The following is a 19,294-nucleotide window of genomic DNA, read 5'->3' as shown; positions in this document are numbered from 1 at the left end:
GGCCATAGAAGACTACTAGCAGTTGAAGTCTGCCATCCATTCTGCTTTATTTATGGCTCTTTAGAAATTTCACCTTATTAGATGATCAGTGTTGCATCAAAACTGTCCTTTGATGAGTAATATTCACTCTCAGATTAGGTCCTTACATTTCCCTTAAAAAGACCTACATAGGACTGGCTCAAAGTTAATTCACAAGTCAAGTCTGATATTTAAGTCTTTTTAACATAGTTTTTTAATCTTCACTGAGATTTCTAATGATTCTGCCCAAATAATAGGAATGAATAGAATGCTACCCATGAGAGAACGGTCCAAAACAGAGGAAGACATTCTCCGGGCAGCACTTAAGTACAGCAGCAAGAAGACTGGAAGTAATCCTACGTCAGCCTCTGATGATTCCAATGGGCTGGAGTGGGAAAATGACTTTGTTAGTGCCGAAATGGATGATAATGGCAATTCCGAGTATTCGGGATTTGTAAATCCTGTGTTAGAACTGTCTGATTCTGGCCTAAAGCAATATGACACAGATCAACAAAAACGATAGGGTAAAATTGTACGAACTTGTTTATCAGTTATCACCAAATGTTAAAAACCAACTAGAATGTATAAATAGTTGTGCTGAGCCTTTTTGTAAGGGGGGAGGTAAGAAACCGTGTTGTAAATGCTTCTTAGAAAGGAATAGAAATGATAGGCTGTATCTGAATTGCTTCAGAATTAAGTGCAATTTCATCATCTGCCTTCTGCTTTTCAAAAACAATGTTTCTGTCATGTTATTACACTCTTTTCTTTATAGCACTATTTACTATTTGTAGATTTTCACTTTTTAAAATAGTTTTATTTCACTTTGAATGCTTTCTTAGCCCTCTTTCAGTAGCTGTGGAAATACCAAGGCATTTTGTGTTACTTCTCAGCAGATGTGAAGGGAGCATGAAGAAGGACTGCCAGATTCAAATTTAGCACAGTGTTCCCTTTTCCAGCATTATTTATTCCTATGACTTATTTAAATTTTATTATCTAATAGTAAGCACAATTAATTTGAGTAGATGATCCTAAGGAAAGCTGCAATACCAGTTTCTTTCTACACTTACTGCATATCCTGGTATAATAATGCTGACTCTGAAAAAGGGTATGTTATGTTAAAATAAGCTTTCAAAGTTTGGACTCTTAAAGTTGGTAACCAGAAGTTTAATATTTAAGAAAATATATATACTTAGGTTTTTCACATCCTTTTACATGCCATTATAAATGAATATGGACTTTAAGTTAACTGATATGTTAAATTTCTAGGTGTCATTTTTAAAAATTCTATATTTCCAATGAATGGCCTTGGAAAGATTTCACACAGAACATATGCTCTGTGCACGATTTATTAAGGAAGGAAAACCTAAAATATGTAATACGGGTATTTTAAAGTATATAAAAATAAAATCCATTCTGGTATGAAAGGATCCATTGATTTTATTAAGCTTTCCTTTGCCTTGTAAAACGAGGTACTTTAATGGGATATAATTAAGTAACTCAATATATGTAATTGCATTTTATGATACACAATTATCTTTCCTCTAAAGTTTATGTATCAACCTAAAAGGCCAAGGATATAAGACACTCCCTAATTGCTTGTCTTGATTTTGCTGAGGATTGAATATGATTTTAGCAAGCAAACTTTTTCCATTTTTCCTTAGTGTTTTTCTTTTTCTAGTGCATGTTCTCAAAAATATAGGAAGGTCCAGATATAAATAGTAAGTTAAAGTTTTTGCTGTACTTTAAAAAAAAAAAATCATGTGGCCCTTTCAATATTTGAATTGCTAGGCAATGACATCTGTAGTTTTGTCTCCTTTTTTATCTGATAGAAATAAATGACACTTTAAATATGTAAATATATTAGGTAACGCTGTTATTTATGTCTATCTTAATTTAAGTTGTAGCTATGTCATTGGAAATATTTTAAAGAATCTATATTCACATTGCCTGTGTTATGCTTTTTAAAGTTTATATACATCAGATGTATATTTTTGGTTTGGCATAAGCTACTATTGTAATTTTTCTTGGCATTTTGTTCATAAAGAACTTTTTGAAGGAATGGTTCTCAAAGATTGTGAATAAACACATTTTTACATTTAAAAATAGTAAGTTATTTGTTACTAGTTTTATTCCACAAACATGCAATAATTTTGACTCCTGACTTATAAAATGATTATTTTTTAAAATCTGCTGTGAAGACAAAAAGAACAGAATTAGTAAAGCAGGTTGAAACTACACTTGAAAATGGTTGCTTGGATAACAGTCATTATAAGGAAATAAGTGTCAGAACTGAAAAAGTAAAAAGAGCCATGAGATAACATGGAAGCAGCTACCAAATACATAACACAAAAAATATTAATAATTGTTATCTCCTGGTAGTAAGATTATAGCCAATCTTTCTTCAAAGCATATTAAAACAAATACTACCCTCATGTTAGTGCCTAAAAGTAATGCTTCTTTAGCTAAGTCAGTGCAGTAGATAGTAGGGACACAATCTCCTAGGATATGGTCATATGGCATATGAGATTCCACCATTGGAAAGCACCCCCTTGTCACCAGGTCGCAGGGTCAAGAAGAGACTGACTAGGGAGTTATCTTGTGGCAGAGCAGGTTAAGGATCCAGTGTTGTCACTGCAATGGCTCCGGTCGCTGCTGTGCAGCAGGGATTAATCCCTGGCCCAGGAACTTCCTCTGGCCACAAGTGTGGCGTAAAAAAAAAAAAAAAAAAAAAAGTGAGAGAGCTAGAGAGAGAAAAACTATGACTAACACTAGCACCAATTAATACATGCATCTACTTAAAGAGCCCCACCTCCACCCCAAATCAATTTCATGGCACAGATGAGTCCGAAAGAGGTGAATTGAAAGGTTCACAACTCAGCCGTGGTGCTTTGTATCAAACACCAATGTTTTGTTTGCCCTCAGTCCCACTCCACTGTGGCCATTCTTTTGAGAAAATGCTTTATCCTATCCACAGGGTCACCGAGTTCAGCAGCCATCATTTAACATTCATTGCGGAGAGCTGACTGGGGGAAGGGTGGGCACCTGACTCAAGCTGAGCCTCCCCTTGCACTGGAATTGAGAAATAAGGTTTTCTTTGGCTGATCAATAACATGTACAACTTATGCCACCATGTGGAGTGAAGAACAAATGAAGAATGTGTCTCAAGGGCATCAGTGGATGTTTCTGAATCCAGCCACAACCTCTGAAAGAGTTTCAGAGAAAATGGTTAGAGAATTAAACTTTGACTCTATTGTGTACATGGATCTATTCAAATTTGAATTCATGGAATTTAAAAATATGTAGTACAATAAAAAACTGGTAAGAAATATGAAAATTTTAAATTTAACATCATAGTTTATTAACAATGTTTAAAGTATTGGTTTTAGATGCTGAATATAGAAAAGGAAAACTATTCTTGGGAATAAACACTAATTCTATAGAGAAAAAAACAAAAATTAAGGTATTATTGCACAAAGAAGTCTTACTATAAAACCACAATGACACACAGACACCAAAACACATTATGCTTTTTGTTCCAGTACTCTGGTATGACAAGTAACAACAAGTTACCTCACCTGTAATAACATGCTTGTAACCTTGACCTAGGAACAAATGGCTGCTGTGAAATAATATGACCAAACCAAGAGATGGTAACTTATAAATCAAAGTGAAGCAGTATAAAACATGGGACCAAAATTGGGCATAAAAAGAAAATAACCTTATTTTGAGAACACTATTCCTTCATCATGAAGGTTGCTTTTCATACATTAATGCTCACAGATACACAATTATAGTAATTTCTTCATATATCCAGCAATGCAGCAGGTGACTAAATCAATGACTAACGCAATTTACAGACTTCACATAACACCAGATCTCAAAGTTGGCAACACAGCAAATGACAGTAATATACCGCACTCAGAAACTCTTTTAATAAGTGGATTGTCTGTAGAGTGTCTACAGAGTTGGTCCTTCATGATTCTCTTAGCCCTCTGTGGTCACCATTCATTTTCACCCATTTCTATAGGAGAATTGCCTTGGGTGGAACAGGATAAATAGTTGCCACACTCAGGTATGGGCTTCTGTGGTAGCCAGTTGTTTTCTTGCAAGAGCGATCTTGTAGATAAAATAAACTGAATCTCAAAGAATTCTAATGACTCTCCATCTTCCTTCTCTATCAGGAACTGATAGTCACCAAACCTAACCATGCACTTAGGGGGCAGGTCCATTTTATTTAGGTAGCCCAATTCCTGGTTGTCCACAATCAGACTGGTCTTCTTACTCATATTTTTAATCTCAAAAGAGAGAACTGAGCTATCAAACTTTTTAAATAGGTGCAGAGAAAACTGAACTCGAGAAGCATGTTTGTCCTGAAAGGTATACTGACAGATGGAATTTCGGCCAAATTTTACCACTTCGCTGGAAGGGAGTTTCTCTCGGCTAAAAAACCTTCTTGATTGGAATATTCCATTTTGCTGGTGGCCTGGATGGTAAACAGTCATCTGGAGACAAGTTAATGTCTCTTCTGTGTCAGCATCTTCAAAACTGGACATGATGTGCACCAGAATCAGACCTGCCTGCAACAATCAAATCAGCACATTAGTTCAGTTCCATATGTCAGGCACTGAGATCTTTGAGTCTAATATTTTCATGAAAATACTCATAGGTGATTAACACTTAGACTTCAGAAAACAACAACTAGAATCCTTTCAATGAACTAGGAGATTCACGAAATCTTATACCAAGCCCCCATAAGAAACTGGTGTGTGACTTTTTCCTTTCTATTTTTCATTTCTAATTTGATATAATCTGGACAATAACAAGGAATGATTACTGATAAAGTGATTTGAGGGGAGCATAGAGAAACTTCCATTCCTTTCTCATTTAAATAGAGTGACTCTGGCCCGGGCAAAAAAAATGACAGCTATACTTTAAAAAGAGAATTCAAAAATACATAAATAAATAAATAATAAAAAGAATTAGCAATAAAAAATCCTTTTGGCTTGAATATTCTTAGAGGATATACAAATAAAGAAACCCTACAGTTTATTAACTTAATTATAATTTGATGTATTATGAATTACAGAATGTCTGATTAAAGACATTTAAAAATTATACTCAAATAATTGCAACATTTATCCTTTATATCCTTAGATTTCTAGCAGATAAAAGGGTTAAAATAGTAAATGCTTTAAAAGTTTACTTTATTCTATAATTTTAAAATGTAGACATTACATACTTTTTTTTTTTTTTGTCTTTTTGCCTATTCTAGGGCCGTTCCCACGGCATATGGAGGCTTCCAGGCTAGGGGTCTAATCGCAGCTGTAGCCATGGGCCAGCAACACAGGATCAGAGCCATGTCTGTAACCTACACCACAGCTCACGGCAACGCCAGATCCTTAACCCACTGAGCAAGGCCAGGGATCGAACCCGCAACCTCATGATTCCTAGTCGGACTTGTTAACCACTGTGCCACCACGGGAACTCCCATACTTTTTATTTTTTAAAAAATCTCCACAAGGTAGTTCTAAATATCATAGCCTGTACTTGTTCCAGAATTATTTATTTTTGTCATTGGTTCCTAATGACTGGACAAACAAACCATCATTAACCACAAACAGCACAATCCAACTGCTATGAACCACAACCCTCTAGCATGTATGACCCCATGGTGCCCTCCACCTCCACCTCACTCTATGTGCCTTTAATAATCAGTGGAGAACTTTAAGTGGTAAAACAGGACAGAAAAAACAATTACTAAAATATATGAGAAGTTAATTTGACACAAAACTCCCACCTTAAAATGAAATTTTTCTTTTTTTAGGGCCACACCTATGACGTATGGAAATTCCCAGGCTAGAGATCAAATCAGAGCTGTAGCCACTGGCCTACACCGCAGCCACAGCAATGTGGGATCCCAACCACATCTGTGACCTACACCATAGCTCAGGGCAATGACGGATCCCCCATCCACTGAGCAAGGCCAGGGATTGAACCTGCATCCTCATGGATACCAGTCAAATCCATTTCCGCTGTGCCACTACAGGAACTTCAAAATGAATTTATTTTAAAGTAATTACATGCACATTATTTTAAAATTCAAACGTTAAGAAAGGATCTTTTTTAACTTATCTTCCCTCCACCCTAATCCTTTTTTGACTCTTCTCAAGTCAGCCACTGGAAAAGTTGCTTTTATCCTCACTGAAGTCTTCTTTACAGAAGCTTAACTATGTGCTCAAAGGTAGACATTTCTACACACAGAGAAAAAAAAATTCCTTACACAAATAAAGAACATACTGTCTTTAGTTCTAGACCTTGCATTTTTCAATTAATACAAATGGATGATTTTTTTCCATATCTATATATAAATACACCTCAATCTTGAGCAGCTGTATATAATGCCTTTAATCTAGTGTGATGGTAAATTATACCAAAATTTAGATGTTGCTGAGTGCTCCCTGCATTCCTTAAATACTGTATAGTATTTATAGTGGAGTTTGAGGAGCAATAGCCTTAAGTGAAGATTGGTAGTTTTACTGTTTTTTGTTTGCCATCTATATTAGATATTAGTATCAAAATTATACTGGTTATAAAGGAAAAGAATGTTTTCCTTTTCTTTCTATGCTTGCTATTTACTTTTAAAATACAATCTTTTCTTCTGTTTTGAAAAGTTGTGCTGCTAAAAATCAACTCAATTTATTCAGTTACTCAACAAATGACATAACTCAGCAAAATTTCTTTTTTACTGACTTGGAAATATATCTTTAATTTTAAATTTACTTTCATAGTTCTCTTCTGGCCTAGTGGTTAAGGATCCATTGTTGTCACTGTTGCAGTACGGGTTCAATCCCTGGCCTGGGGAACTTCCCACATGTCGTGGGCATGGCCAATAAAAATAAAATAAGGCATTCTGTTTGGAGTTCCCATTGTGGCTCAGTGGGTTAAGAACCCAACATGGTGTCTATGAGTATGTGCGTTTGATCCCTGGCCTCACTCAGTGGGTTAAGGACCCAGCATTCCTGCAGCTCAGATCTGGTGTGGCTGTGGTGGAGGCTGGCAGCTGCAGCTCTGATTCAACCCCTAGCCCAGGAACTTCCATGTGCTACAAGTGTGGCCATAAAAAGAAAAAAATTACTTCCGCAACAGATTCTTTTCGGACATTATTATATCAGATTGCCTTACCCAGGCAGACAAAAAATGTCCAGGTATAAGCAGAAAAAGAGAGGAACAGTCAAAATCTTGGGGCAAATGTGGTAAAAATTAAAACCAAAGACAGGAGCCCCTGCTGTGATGCAACGGGATCAGCAGTATCTTGAAAGCACTAGCATGAGGGTTCAATCCCTGTCCTGGCACAGTGGGTTAAGGATCTGGTGTTGCCACAGCTGCAGCTTAGTTCTAGGCTGTGGCTGGGATCTGATCCCTGGCCTGGTAGGTGCAGGGGTGGCAAAAAGAAATAATAATAATAACCCAAAAGGCAGCAAGAATTAACATACAATGGGTAAAATTGGTTAATCTATCCTACACTGTGATTTGCAGATACTTTAATTATGATAATAAGTCATTATTCAAGAAGCGGACAGTTTAAAAGAAAATAAGTACAACAAATCATCAGATGATGCAATTAGTGGTTGATAAGGAAATAGCTGTTAAGACATACAGCGCCTAAAAAGAAAGAGCAAGAATCTGTCATGATCTCTGCCTTGTCTAGGATACACTGCTATCACCCTAATTCATTCCTGGACTTCAGACGACATTTCCAAAAGGAGAGCTGAGTTTTAAAACATGGTGTATTCTGGATGTTGTCTTTTGCTAACACTACTTTTGTTCTAGTAGCTTAGAATTCAGTCTTTTTTAGCAAACCCACCCTCAAGAAAATTTTGCCTAGAACCCAGGGAGATGTATTATCCACCGCAAAGGAAAAAATTTGCATTCTGATTTGTAAACCAGTGGCTATGAGTGTCTTGGGCTGAATCAATTCTCAGCATTTGATGAATCTCTGGGTTCACAATTGTGACCCTCCAACAAACATGGAGGTAGACTATATTACTGTCCAGTACTGCTGCCCCTCATTACCAGGCCTACGTCTATTGGCTCTGCCCCTTTAATGGGTTTTTCCCACTCCACTAACAACCGTATCAATGAAATGTGAATGGAAGTTACACGGAAGCTTATTTCCAAGCATAAGTCTTAAAAACCACTGTGTGGGTATATGTGCCTTTGTTCTTTCTGTCCCACATCAGCAGTCCCCAAAAGGAGCAGCTCAGCATGGGTCCTGGAGGGAAGGGCCAAAGACAGAGCCATAAAAGACTTGTAATATGAGCAAGGAATCAAACCCTTCTTGTAAGTTACCTAACACTGAGCCATCAAGTGCACTCACCTCCAGTATGAAACAATTAGCAAGCCTGACAGTAAGAAAGGCTATTACTTACTGTATGCTTTCATGCGCCAGGCACCGTGCTAGACTTTTATACATATTGTCTTATCTAATTTTCAAAACAATCCTAAGAATCACCACTTCACAGATGAGGGAGATGAGTCTCAGAGGGTTTAGCTAAGTAGTCCAGCTCACAGAGCCAGTGTCCAAGGCAGGATTCAAACAGAACAGAAATGCACCCTCTCTCTTGCCCACTACAAACATTACTTCCTATTACCAGTTACTTCACAAACTATAGCAGATAACCTGTAGAGAAGAGGTCCACAGAGGTGTGTGCACTAGAACCAGCAAGACACCAAGCTAGCATCTAGTGTTGGGGATGAAAATACACTATTTCTGCCTCCTCTATAAGAGCAAGAATCTATGAAGCACCAGGTTCCCACAAGTTACCAGTTATTCTTAAACCTGGGTGTGTGGATGCTGTATGTCACTAATAATTCTGGTAGGTTGTTAGCCCTGAAGTCGAGTAAATTATGGTCTCTGACTTCGAGGAACTTAGAAACTAACCTATTCACTAATCTCCAGAGCTGCAAGTTCCCTCTACAAAGTGGCCTAAATCTCTGACATTTTCAGAGTGGACAGTAGGAAAACAGAAAAGTCAGAAACTAACAAAATTAAAAAAATAAATAAATAAAATAATAAAATTGGTGGATCTTTATTTTAAAAGTTACTAGTGACAACAAAAAACAAACACGGAGTTCCTATCCTGGCTCAGCGGAAACGAATCCAACTAGGAACCATGAGGTTGTGGGTTCAATCCCTGGCCTTGCTCAGTGGCGTTGCCCTGAGCTGTGGTTGTAGTTCGCAGACACAGCTCCGATCTGGTGTTGCTGTGGCTCTGGAATAGGTGGCAGCTGTAGCTGGGACTGGACCCCTAGCCTGGGAACCTCCATATGCCGCAGGTGCGGCCCTAAAAAGGCAAAAGGCAAAAAATAAATTAAAAGTCACTAGTGTGTAGGTGCTCAAAAGCAGCTTTTTCAAATGTTTGGCTAAAGTTATCAAAGAAACAAGAACAATGAGCTTATGTAGCGGTAAGGGTTACTTCTGCAGAGGGAAATGGGTTGGGGGTGGACAAGAGACTTTTCACTGCATGCTCTGTACCTTTGCAATTTCAGGCCATCTAATAGCTCTTCAGACATCTAACAAATATTTTCTTTACAAAATCAAACTCTGATTTTTATGAAACTAAATGGAGTTGGAGATTATCCCCAAAATGGAAAATCATGATCTCTGACACCAAAAAGTTGTAAAACACTGAGATGATGTCTGACTTACTGTAATATCTGTGTCAACAAATGAACGACAATAACTTCTGCTGGCACTGGAAGGGAACAGAATAGGAAAGGAAGAGAAACTTGGAAGCAAAGCAAAAGACAGCGATCCCGACAACCCAACCCCTACCCCTGTCACCAGATCATCATCCGCAGCGTGGCTTTAAAGAGATGCATGAACGCAACTATTCAGCAGAATTCATACTTACTGAAGTTACAGGTCTCGCTAAAGGAGTCATGAAAACTACAAGGAGCCGGAGGAAACCCTTAGGAAAGCTCAGGGGTTTTTTTCAGGGAAGATGTCTCCTTTCTCCAACTCTGCCTGATTGGCCAATAACTAGTCAAAAGGCAGAGACCGATTCCCTGTGGCTGCGCGGGCTTCCGCTGCGAGGCTCAGTGCGGATTCTGGCTCTAGAAGATTTGGGAAATTCCCCCGTTAAATCTGAAAGCTGGAGAAAGTCTCAGAAAGCAAGGGATGGCGTTATTTTCCTAAACTAGCCGGCTGAAGCAAAGAAGGCAGGTCTACACGCAACCCCTCTATGACCTACGCTTCTTAAATGGAATTCTTTTTACTGGTTAGGAAAACAAAACAAAACAAAACCTTTGCAAAGCACAGAAAAGTACAAGGAAAACACACCCCATCTCCAATAGTTCCCCCGCTCCATTTATAAACATCTATTTTGGGAAGCTGGGAGCTCGCAGTAAATTGCTAGAGCGTCTGCCGGTAGCTGAGCCTGCAAGAGGAGCAGGTGATGACTTTCTACACAACGGCCCGGAAGACTCCTAGACAATGGTTCCCTCTCCCGTGATAAACAGAAAAGACACAGGCCCCACTTCACCCCTCAGACCTCCACCTGGCAGGTACCTTGGGGTCCCAGAGTCCGTAAATTTCCTCTTCGCTTTCCCGGGCTCGGCACGAGGTTATGGGACGTGATCTGGCGGAGTCCCTCCTGGCAGGTACCTTGGGGTCCTAGAGTCCGTAAATTTCCTCTTCGCTTTCCCGGGCTCGGCACGAGGTTAAGGGACTTGATCTGGCGGAGGCCCTCGGATCCGGGATGGACACGGCTCACCGCCTCGTGTCCGCACTGGACTACGGACCGCAAGTTGCCGGCGGGCTGAGCCGTGGCTTCTGAGGTGGAGGTGGGGGAAGCAGGTGTGAGCCCAAGCGGGGGGACAGGGCCGAGCGGGGAAAGAGGGGCGCAGACGCAACCCAGCGGGCGCCCGGGAGACTGCGGGGTCCAGACCCTCTCGCGCGCGCGGCAACTCCTTCCACTGGCCGGCCGAGCGCACCCCCTCCTCCGAGCCCTTATGAAGACCGAAAGTGCCGTTTTCAGACTCCGCCCGGCCCCCGCCCCTTTCCCGCCAGATGGTCACGTCCGCGGCCGCCCTTTCAGACTAGAAGCCCAGCCTCCAGACCGGGTGCGATGCGCGGTAAACCCACCGGGGCCCCACGCGCCCCCACCCCCACCACCCAAAACAAGGGCCCCTCCAAAGAGGGTGCGACTTGCGAGCTGGATTTTGCAAAGGGAAGGGAATCACTTTGACATTCAGACTTCCCCACATCACACACTGCAAGGGTTAGCCTGGGACCAGGGTGAGGAGAAGTGCGGAGTTGAATTAACCTACCAAGCAAGCCATGTGCGTGGCACACATTATTCTTATCTAATCCTCACAGTCGGGAGAGTAGGTCTCCCTCATAAAGGAGTGAACGGAAGCCCAGAGAGTGGTTAAGTTTCGGGGCGAGGAACAGGATCTCAACTTGCGCCAAAGGTCATTGGCCTCCTGCTGCCCCTGGTGTCCTCACCGTACATCCGGGCGACCAGTCCAGGCACTTCCTCTCTCTCCATTCATTTTAAGGGACTCCTCACTCAACATCCAGAGTCTCGGGTTCCAAAAGTAAGGACTGGTACTTTGTGTCACGGGAAACGGTGGGAGGAGAAAAAGGATTGAAGCAGCGGTGGGAGAACAAAGCTTGCCATTATGAGGTCACACTGGCCTACTTAATTCAAGGCTTGGGAAACCACCTACCAATTCTGGTAAATGTCTGATGGAAGCCAATCATTTGTCTGGGTTCTGTCCTTGACTTCAAGAGTGCTTGTTTATGGGTCTGTTTCACTGGCAATAAAATGACAGTGACGCTTGCTGCTTTACCACCTGATAAAGAGTTGTGAGGAAGGGTTAAGTATTGAACTCTCAGAGTTAGATATAGTCAAGAACCATAAGCATGAGGAAGGAAGTGTGCCCCTATCTCAGGCAGATTCTTCTAAGGCTATAATTTTGGTCGTTAATCATCAACACTTGTTATTTCTTCTCTGAGCGATAGCCACAGGATCTTTTTTCAGGGGAACATTAGAGCAGGTGGAAGATAAGATGTGCAATTTGAGGAGTTCACTTCGTGGTCCCTGATTAACGAACATGCCTAGGATCCGTGAGGAGACAGGTTCCATCTCTGGCCTCGCTCAGTGGGTTAAGTATCCGGCATTGCTATGGCTGTGGCTTAGGAAGGGCAGCGGCAGCTTGGACTGGACCTCTAGCCTGGGAACTTCCATGTGCTGCAGGCGTGGAAGTTTAAAAAAAAGAAAAAGACATGCAAGTTGAGCACAGCAATAAATTCTTACTATAAAATAATATCAGAATTTGAGTTTCTGATATCTGACCTTTAAAATTAAATGAGATGTGAAACTGCTTTATAAACTGCAAACGACTAAGTAGGTGTTATTAATAACATTAATAGAGAAAATGCAACAACAGCTAAAATTCATGATGCTGAACATTATTCCATTTTACTGTTTCCTTGAAGATGACTTACCTGATTGACTTAATGTCCCAAAATGAGACTTTGAATAAACCTTCAATTCCAGATCAGAATCAAATCTCAGTAATGATTTTCTCCCCCTGAGAACTGGTGAAAAATAATGGGCCTTAAAACTGAAAATGGCTAATGGGAGTTGAGCAACAGCCAAGAGTGCACACTTGAAAAGTTTCTGTTCTTAAAGGTTTGAGGAGACAGTTGGTAGTGGCTAATTCTCCTGATTTCAAACTATACTAAAAGTCTATGGTAATCAAAAGAGTATGGTACTAGCACACACACAAAAAAAACCCCACACATAGATCAATGGCATAGCAGAGTGCAGAAATAAACCCATGGCACTTATGGTCAATTAATCTAGACAAAGGAAGCAAGAATATACAATGGGCTTCCTCCTTCCCCTCCCCCAGCACTGCTTAGGCTGCATGGAGCTTGCTCCAAGTTCCTGCTAACCTAGCACTGCTGTCATCTCCCTCCAGCTGCCATCTTGATCATCTACCAGAACCTCATAAGCCATGATGAGATGCTCTCTGACATCTACAAAATCCAGGAGATCACAGTTGGGCTGTGTTGGAGGTGGAGGGGATGACGGTCAGTAGGACAGAGGGTAACACTGATGACTCCATCATTGGTAGAAATGCCTCCACTGAAGGGCCCAAGGGTGAAGGTACCGGAAAGCACAGTAATCACGGGTGTTGATATTGTCAAGAACCATCACTTGCAGGAAACCAGCTTCACAAAAGAAGCCTGCGAGAAATACATCAAAGATTACATGAAGTCAATCAAAGGAAAACATAAAGAACAGAGGCCAGAAAGAGTAAAACCTTTTATGACTGGAGCCACAGAACAAATCAAGCACATCCTTGCTAATTTCACAAAATGATCCATGTGTTATTGGTGAAAACATGCATCCAGATGGCATGGCTGATTGGTGGGACTACCATGAGAATAGAGTGATTCCATGTATGATTTTCTTTAAGGATGGCTTAGAAATGGAAAACTGTTAGCAAATTTGGCTGTTACTTTGGATCTATCACCTATCGTCATAACTGGCTGGCTGCTGTGTTTCATCCACACAACACCAGGACGTAGACAAATGGGACTGATGGAATCTTGAGTTGGTTATTTTGACATTGATTTTGTTTTTCGGTTTTTTGTTTTGTTTGAGCAGGGGCATTGGTTTTGAGAGGGAAAAAAAATGTCATGTAAGTGGTCTAAAATAAAATGCATTTAAACTAAAAAAAAATATGTGATGGAGAAAGAGTTTCCTTAATAAATTTTGATGGAAAACTAGACCGCTATAGGCAAAAGAATGAAACTAGATCACTTTAAAATAAAGTGATAAATTTTATTTTATCAAAAATAAACTCAGAACGGAAGTTCCCATCGTGGCGCAGTGGTTAACGAATCCGACTAGGAACCATGAAGTTGCAGGTTCAGTCCCTGCCCTTGCTCAGTAGATTGACAATCCAGCATTGCCGTGAGCTGTGGTGTAGGTTGCAGACGCAGCTCGGATCCCTCGTTGCTGTGGCTGTGGCGTAGGCCGGTGGCTATGGCTCCGATTAGACCGCTAGCCCGGGAACCTCCATATGCCGTGGGAATCAGCCCAAGAAATGGCAAAAAAAGACAAAAAATAAGTAAATAAATAAACTCAGAATGGATTAAGGACTTAAATATAAGACCTGAAACCATAAAACTCCTGGAAGAAAACATAGGTAATACACGCTTTGACACTGGTCTTAGCATTATTCTGAAGGGGCCGGTCTCCTCAAGCAAGGCCAACAATAGCAAAAGTAAACAAATGGGAAGTATATCAAACTAAATAGCTTTTACACAGTGTAGGAAACCATCACAAAACAAAAGAGAAACAGACTGAATGAGAGAAGATATTTGCAAATGATCTATCTGATGTGGAGTTTATATCCAATATACACAAAGAATTCACTAGAATACATTAACATTAAAAAATCCAACTTGAAAAAGTGGGCAGAGGAGTTCCTGTCATGGCTCAGTGGTTAACGAATCCCACTAGGCACCATGAGGTTGCGTGTTCAATCCCTGGCCTTGCTCAGTGGGGTAAGGATCTGGCGTTGCCATGAGCTGTGGCGTAGGCTGAAGATGCAGCTCGGACCCCACGTTGCTGTGGCCATGGTGTAGGCCGGTGGCTACAGCTCCAATTAGACCGCTAGCCTGGGAATCTCCCTATGCCACGGGAGTGGCCGTAGAAAAGACAAAAAACAAACAAAGAAAAAAAAAGTGGGCGGAGGACCCCAAAAGACATTTTTCCAAAGAAGACATACAGAGGGCCAAACACACATGAAAAGATGCTCAACATCACTAATCATCAGGGAACTGCAAATCAAAATTACAGGATACCACCCTACACCTGTCAGAAAGGCTATTCTCAAAAAGACAACAAATAACAAGTATTGGAAAGGCCATGGAGAAAAGGGAACCTGCATGCCCTTTTGGAGGAAATGTAAAGTGATGCAGCTGCTATGGAAAACAGTATGGAATTGCCTTAAAAAATTAAAAGTAGGGAGTTCCTTTTGTGGCTCAGTGGTAATGAACCCAACTAGGAGCCATGAGGATTTGGGTTCAATCCCCGGCCCCACCCAGTGGATTAAGGATCAGGTGTTGCTGTGAGCTGTGGTCTACGTCACAGACGCAGGTTGGCTCCCACATTGCTGTGGCTGTGGAGTAGGCATATGCAAGTTCCCAGGCCAGGGGTCGAGCTGAGCTGCCGCTCCCGGCCTCCACCAACAGCCATAGCCACACCAGATCTGAGTGGAGTCTGTGACCTGCAGCTCACGGCAATGCTGGATCCTTAACCCACTGACAGAGGCCAGGGATCAAACCCACATCCTTGTGGATACAAATCAGGTTTGTTACCGCTCAGCCACAGGGGGAACTGCAGCAGGAAGAGGTTTGTATAATACATCCCCATCTCAGTCTATGATTTCGCTGAAAACAATTGACTTACTAAAAGTCCATGTAAAAATACTTCAGCCAAAGTAACATCAGTCTGAAGAAATGTGAGGATTTCAACGTGTGCTACCAGCACACGTGTGCTGATGAGAACAAACTTGCTGGTAAACACTTTTGAGTCCTTCTTCTTTGCAGGTTTCTTTTTTGGAGAGAAAAAAAAACAATTTTTGTTACTTTGGTGTGGTTGTGTCATTTTGACAAAACTCATCCTTTGAAGTTTCGAGAATTTTCTCTTACACTCAGAACTGCTAATAGGATGTCAACATCGTTGAAATTAGAGTGTGGTTCAACTCCTTTCCTGTGAATTTAACGAAGGAAGGTTTTGGGTGGCTTTAAAGCTTGGTTAGTTTCACTTGATACAGCCAAATGCTGTGAGTGTTGCTGGGGAATGTATGGCGGAAGCGAAATGCTTTCTGGAGCACTTAAGTACCCCTACTTAAGGAGATTATAAAGGGACCCCGAAAGTCAGGCCAGAACTCTTTATCAAAGCAAAACAGAAGAAAACATAAGGCGTGTATATTGTTGATGCAAAAAAGAAGATGTAATGTTTGAATTATCAGTGATGAATCAAATTTGAAAATAGAATAAAATGGGAGTTCCCGTTGTGGCTCAGTGGAAAGGAATCCGCCTAGTATACAGGAGGATGCAGGGGATATGGTGCTGCTGTGAGCTGTGGTGTAGGTCGCAGGCGAGGCTTGGATCTGGCATTGCTGTGGCTGTGGTGTCCGTCCATCCCTAGCCTGGGAACCTCCATATGCTGTGGGTGTGGCCCTAAAAAGCAAAAAAAAAAAAAAAAAAAAAAAGTATTAAAAAAAATATAGAATAAAATCTCTACAATCAAATATATTTCTAGCTAGCTTTGAACAATTTAAAATTTCCACATTTTGTTCTCGTTTACCAATAGAGTAAAATTTGGTCTCAACTTTCATATTCAGTTGATGGTGTTCCCTTCAGATGCTGTTCCCCCTACTGTCGCCACCCCCCAACCTCCATGATATGAGTTGCAACATAATTTCTACTTCAGTAACCTTGTTGTTTGGAACTACAAAAATATTTGCCCCAAGGAAAGAATCTTAAAAATAGTTTTTAGTTACTTTCACTATCCCATAATTAAGCTGATGTGCCTAAAGCCTATTGTATTGCACTTCAAATCAAAAACAGAGGAAGCTGATTTAGAGTGATACAATGGCACACTATAGAAAACCCTGAAAAGTTGCTTGTTTGTGTTGCCTGGCAGCAACTGGGTTATAAAAAATTTGCTCTCTGCTCAACCTACTCTGCACACCTTGGTTACAGACACATCTCAACGCTCCCTGGTCCAGCTCAGATGGTCTGATTCCAAGGGCCCCGGCTCAGGCCTGAAGATTTGTGGCAACCTGTGAAAACATTTGGAATCAACTGAGATCAGTCACTTGGCTTTTTGCCCATTATCCCCTAAATGAGGGACAGGAGAAAGCCCAAAGTGTTGGGATGGAAATGAAAAAAAGCTAGTCGGCACTTCTCTTTCTCCCTATTCTTAGGATCAAGTGACTGAAGTTAAAACAGTTTAGATCTATGCGGAAAGATCTGCTGGATGTACCACTAAAGCAAAAAAACAAAGTGCACAATGAGAATGCTATACTTGTGGGGAAAACAACATCTGTAAATGCATGAACGATGTATAAAGAGGTTCAAGAAGTGCAGCTGGAGGTGTTCCCTGGTGGCCTAGCAGTTAAGGATCTGACGGTTGTCACTGCTGTGGCCCAGGTTCGTTCCCTGGCCCTGGTGGCCTAGGAATTTCCAAATGCCTCAGGCAAGGCCAAAAACAAACAAACAAACCAACCAACCCTGTAATGTTGGTTAATCTGAGAAAAAGAATTTGGGAGACAGGGCAGAAGACGGAGGTGGGAGAGATTTTTCATTGTGTACTCTTTCTAACTGTCTGGATTTTTGTCTCATTTTGCATGCACTGTGGTTACCTAAACAGCTTTTTTAAGATGCGCCAAGTGAAATGAGTCCCCTGAGAGAAAGGTCTCACTTAATGCTTTGATGCCTCAGTATTTTTCACATGATGGAGAAGGGCAAAAAAATTCAAGCCGTTAAGTGAGAGAGAAAACTGGAGCCCCCAGAGGTACCTGGGGGATGGAGGAGAGGTGTGGTCCGCCGTCCTGGGCCATCGCTCCTGCCCCTCTGGGGGCAGTTGCGGGCTGTGTTGCTGCAGCAGATGGAAGGCTAAGATGGCCGCCAAGATTCCACCCCCAGCTGTCCTCAATGTGTAATATCTCCTCAATTTGTAAAAAAAGCTGTGATCAGGTTCCTAACCAGTTATCTTTGAATCTAAAGGGAGATGGGAGTTCCCGTCATGGCGCAGTGGTTAACGAATCTGACTAGGAACCATGAGGTTGCAGGTTCGGTCCCTGCCCTTGCTCAGTTGCCGTGAGCTGTGGTGTAGGTTGCAGACGAGGCTCGGATCCTGCGTTGCTGTGGCTCTGGCGTAGGCTGGTGGCTACAGCTCTGATTAGACCCCTAGCCTGGGAACCTCCATATGCCGCGGGAGCGGCCCAAGAAATAGCAAAAAAAAAAAAAAAAAAAAAAAAAGACAAAAAAAAATTAAAGGGAGATGATCAGGTTGTGCTGGACCAAAACACGTGAATCCTTAAAGAGGCTGAGCCCTTCTGAGACACACGCTCCTGCTGGCCTGGAGCAAACAGCCATGTCAGGCACTGCCTGCGGAGCCCACATGGCAAGAAACTGTGGTTGGCATCTGGGAGACGAGGGTGGTCCCTGGCCAAGAGCTACCAAGAAAATGGGAACCCTGGTCCTATATCTGGAATTCTGCCAACAACCTGAGTGGGCCTTGAAGGAGCCCCCGACGCCTCAGACAAGGACTACGTTGATCTTAGCCATAATGGGCCCAGATTTCCGACTGAGGAAAACTTGAAAGAATAAATGGGTGTGGGTTTTTTTTTTTTTTTTTTTATATTATAGAACCTTTATTCCTTGTCCTCTAAACTCTTAACTACTTAGAAAATCTATCCTGGCCAGGTCATTTTTATGCAACGGTGGACCACAAAGATGGTTTTTTGGTTAGAGGAGCCCAGGGGATTAGGAGAGTCCCCAGTGGATCATGACCCTGGAACACCCAGTAACTATTTATGAGAGCCAGAAGCTATGTAAGCAGGAAAAGAAGGGCCATTTTTGGGGTGTGCACTATTTCTATGTGTCACATATCCTCCAAACCATGTAACTTAATCTTTGCCTTGTTTATTCTAAACTTAGTCATGTAGTACTGCCTATCAATGTAATTTTTAGAAAAAAAGAAAATAAAAACCCCATAAGAGTGACCACAAATTTAGTAGCTTAAAATAGCGTCCATTAAATTATCTCTTCTATGGACTAAATGTAAAATATTTATAAATGAAGATGCGTTTTAAATGTCTAAAAATGATAGCATAACTGGAGCCACTGCACAGGTACACCCTCAGAAAGCCAGTTCTTCCTAAAAGCCAGGTAGGTGAGCGTGATGGAGTGGTTGGGTCATAGTTCAATGAAGTGGGAGGGGTCAACAGTACTAAATGATGCAGAGACGTGAAGAAGGATGAAGATCGCAAAGTGTCCATTGGCATGGCAAGTAGTCAAGGATAGCTTTAAGAAGAATAAATTCAGTGGAGCAGTGATGGAACAGATGAAATATTTTTAAATCCTACTAAGAGAAATATGTAGAGCAGAAAGAGAATCCTTCCATCTAAACCTAGATTAACTGAGATATCCAGGTGGATCCTATTTTGGAAGGGG

General features: G+C 41.3%; 2 protein-coding genes across 15 annotated transcripts in view; one reads left to right on the top strand and one right to left on the bottom strand.

Annotated features, from left to right (window-relative positions):
* The window catches only part of AP1AR (adaptor related protein complex 1 associated regulatory protein), a 34,954-nt gene extending 31,610 nt beyond the window's left edge, over nt 1-3,344 (top strand). For 8 of the 11 annotated variants that reach the window (XR_014813161.1, XM_084973182.1, XM_084973180.1 and 5 more), the window contains one exon: nt 276-2,121. Coding sequence is in view for 8 of the 11 variants with exons in the window: in XM_084973182.1 (XP_084829308.1) it covers nt 276-541 (266 nt within the window). In the remaining 3 variants the exon portion in view is untranslated. Of the gene's footprint in view, nt 1-275; nt 2,122-2,992 lie in introns of those variants that run through there. The other 3 variants (XR_014813162.1, XM_084973181.1, XM_084973179.1) reach the window with 1 other exon arrangement.
* Nucleotides 2,106-11,033, bottom strand: TIFA (TRAF interacting protein with forkhead associated domain). Of its 4 annotated transcripts, XM_084973185.1 has the most exons (3): nt 10,589-11,033; nt 9,933-10,134; nt 2,106-4,595 (listed from the first exon to the last, which is right to left on the bottom strand). In XM_084973185.1, the coding sequence occupies exons 2-3, from the start codon at nt 9,960-9,962 to the stop codon at nt 4,017-4,019; spliced, it is 609 nt and encodes a 202-aa protein (XP_084829311.1). In that variant the 5' UTR covers nt 9,963-10,134; nt 10,589-11,033; the 3' UTR covers nt 2,106-4,016. The 4 variants fall into 4 exon arrangements, with proteins under 4 accessions (XP_084829311.1, XP_084829312.1, XP_013834401.1 ...); XM_084973186.1 differs by lacking the exon at nt 9,933-10,134 and having other exon boundaries at nt 3,353-4,595; nt 10,578-11,033; XM_013978947.3 differs by lacking the exon at nt 9,933-10,134 and having other exon boundaries at nt 3,353-4,595; nt 10,589-10,794.
* Between the last annotated feature and the right edge of the window lie 8,261 nt (nt 11,034-19,294).

The sequence above is a fragment of the Sus scrofa genome, chromosome 8 (genome assembly GCF_054392235.1).
Source record: "Sus scrofa isolate SSC_HxYL_T2T_F1_AM1 chromosome 8, Sscrofa_HxYL_maternal_Yorkshire_Landrace_v2.0, whole genome shotgun sequence".
In the NCBI taxonomy this organism is placed as follows: Eukaryota; Metazoa; Chordata; class Mammalia; order Artiodactyla; family Suidae; genus Sus; species Sus scrofa.
Note: the sequence above shows the minus strand (reverse complement) of the source record. Positions and strands in the feature narration are given on the sequence as shown.

Bases quoted from the DNA above. Each gene is read 5' to 3' on its own strand.
- TIFA (XM_084973185.1), bottom strand. From the start codon at position 9,962: ATGACTCCTTTAGCGAGACCTGTAACTTCA. The intron at 4,596-9,932 runs GTAAGTATGAAT...TGATTGTTGCAG, and splicing joins TAGCGAGACCTGTAACTTCA to GCAGGTCTGATTCTGGTGCA.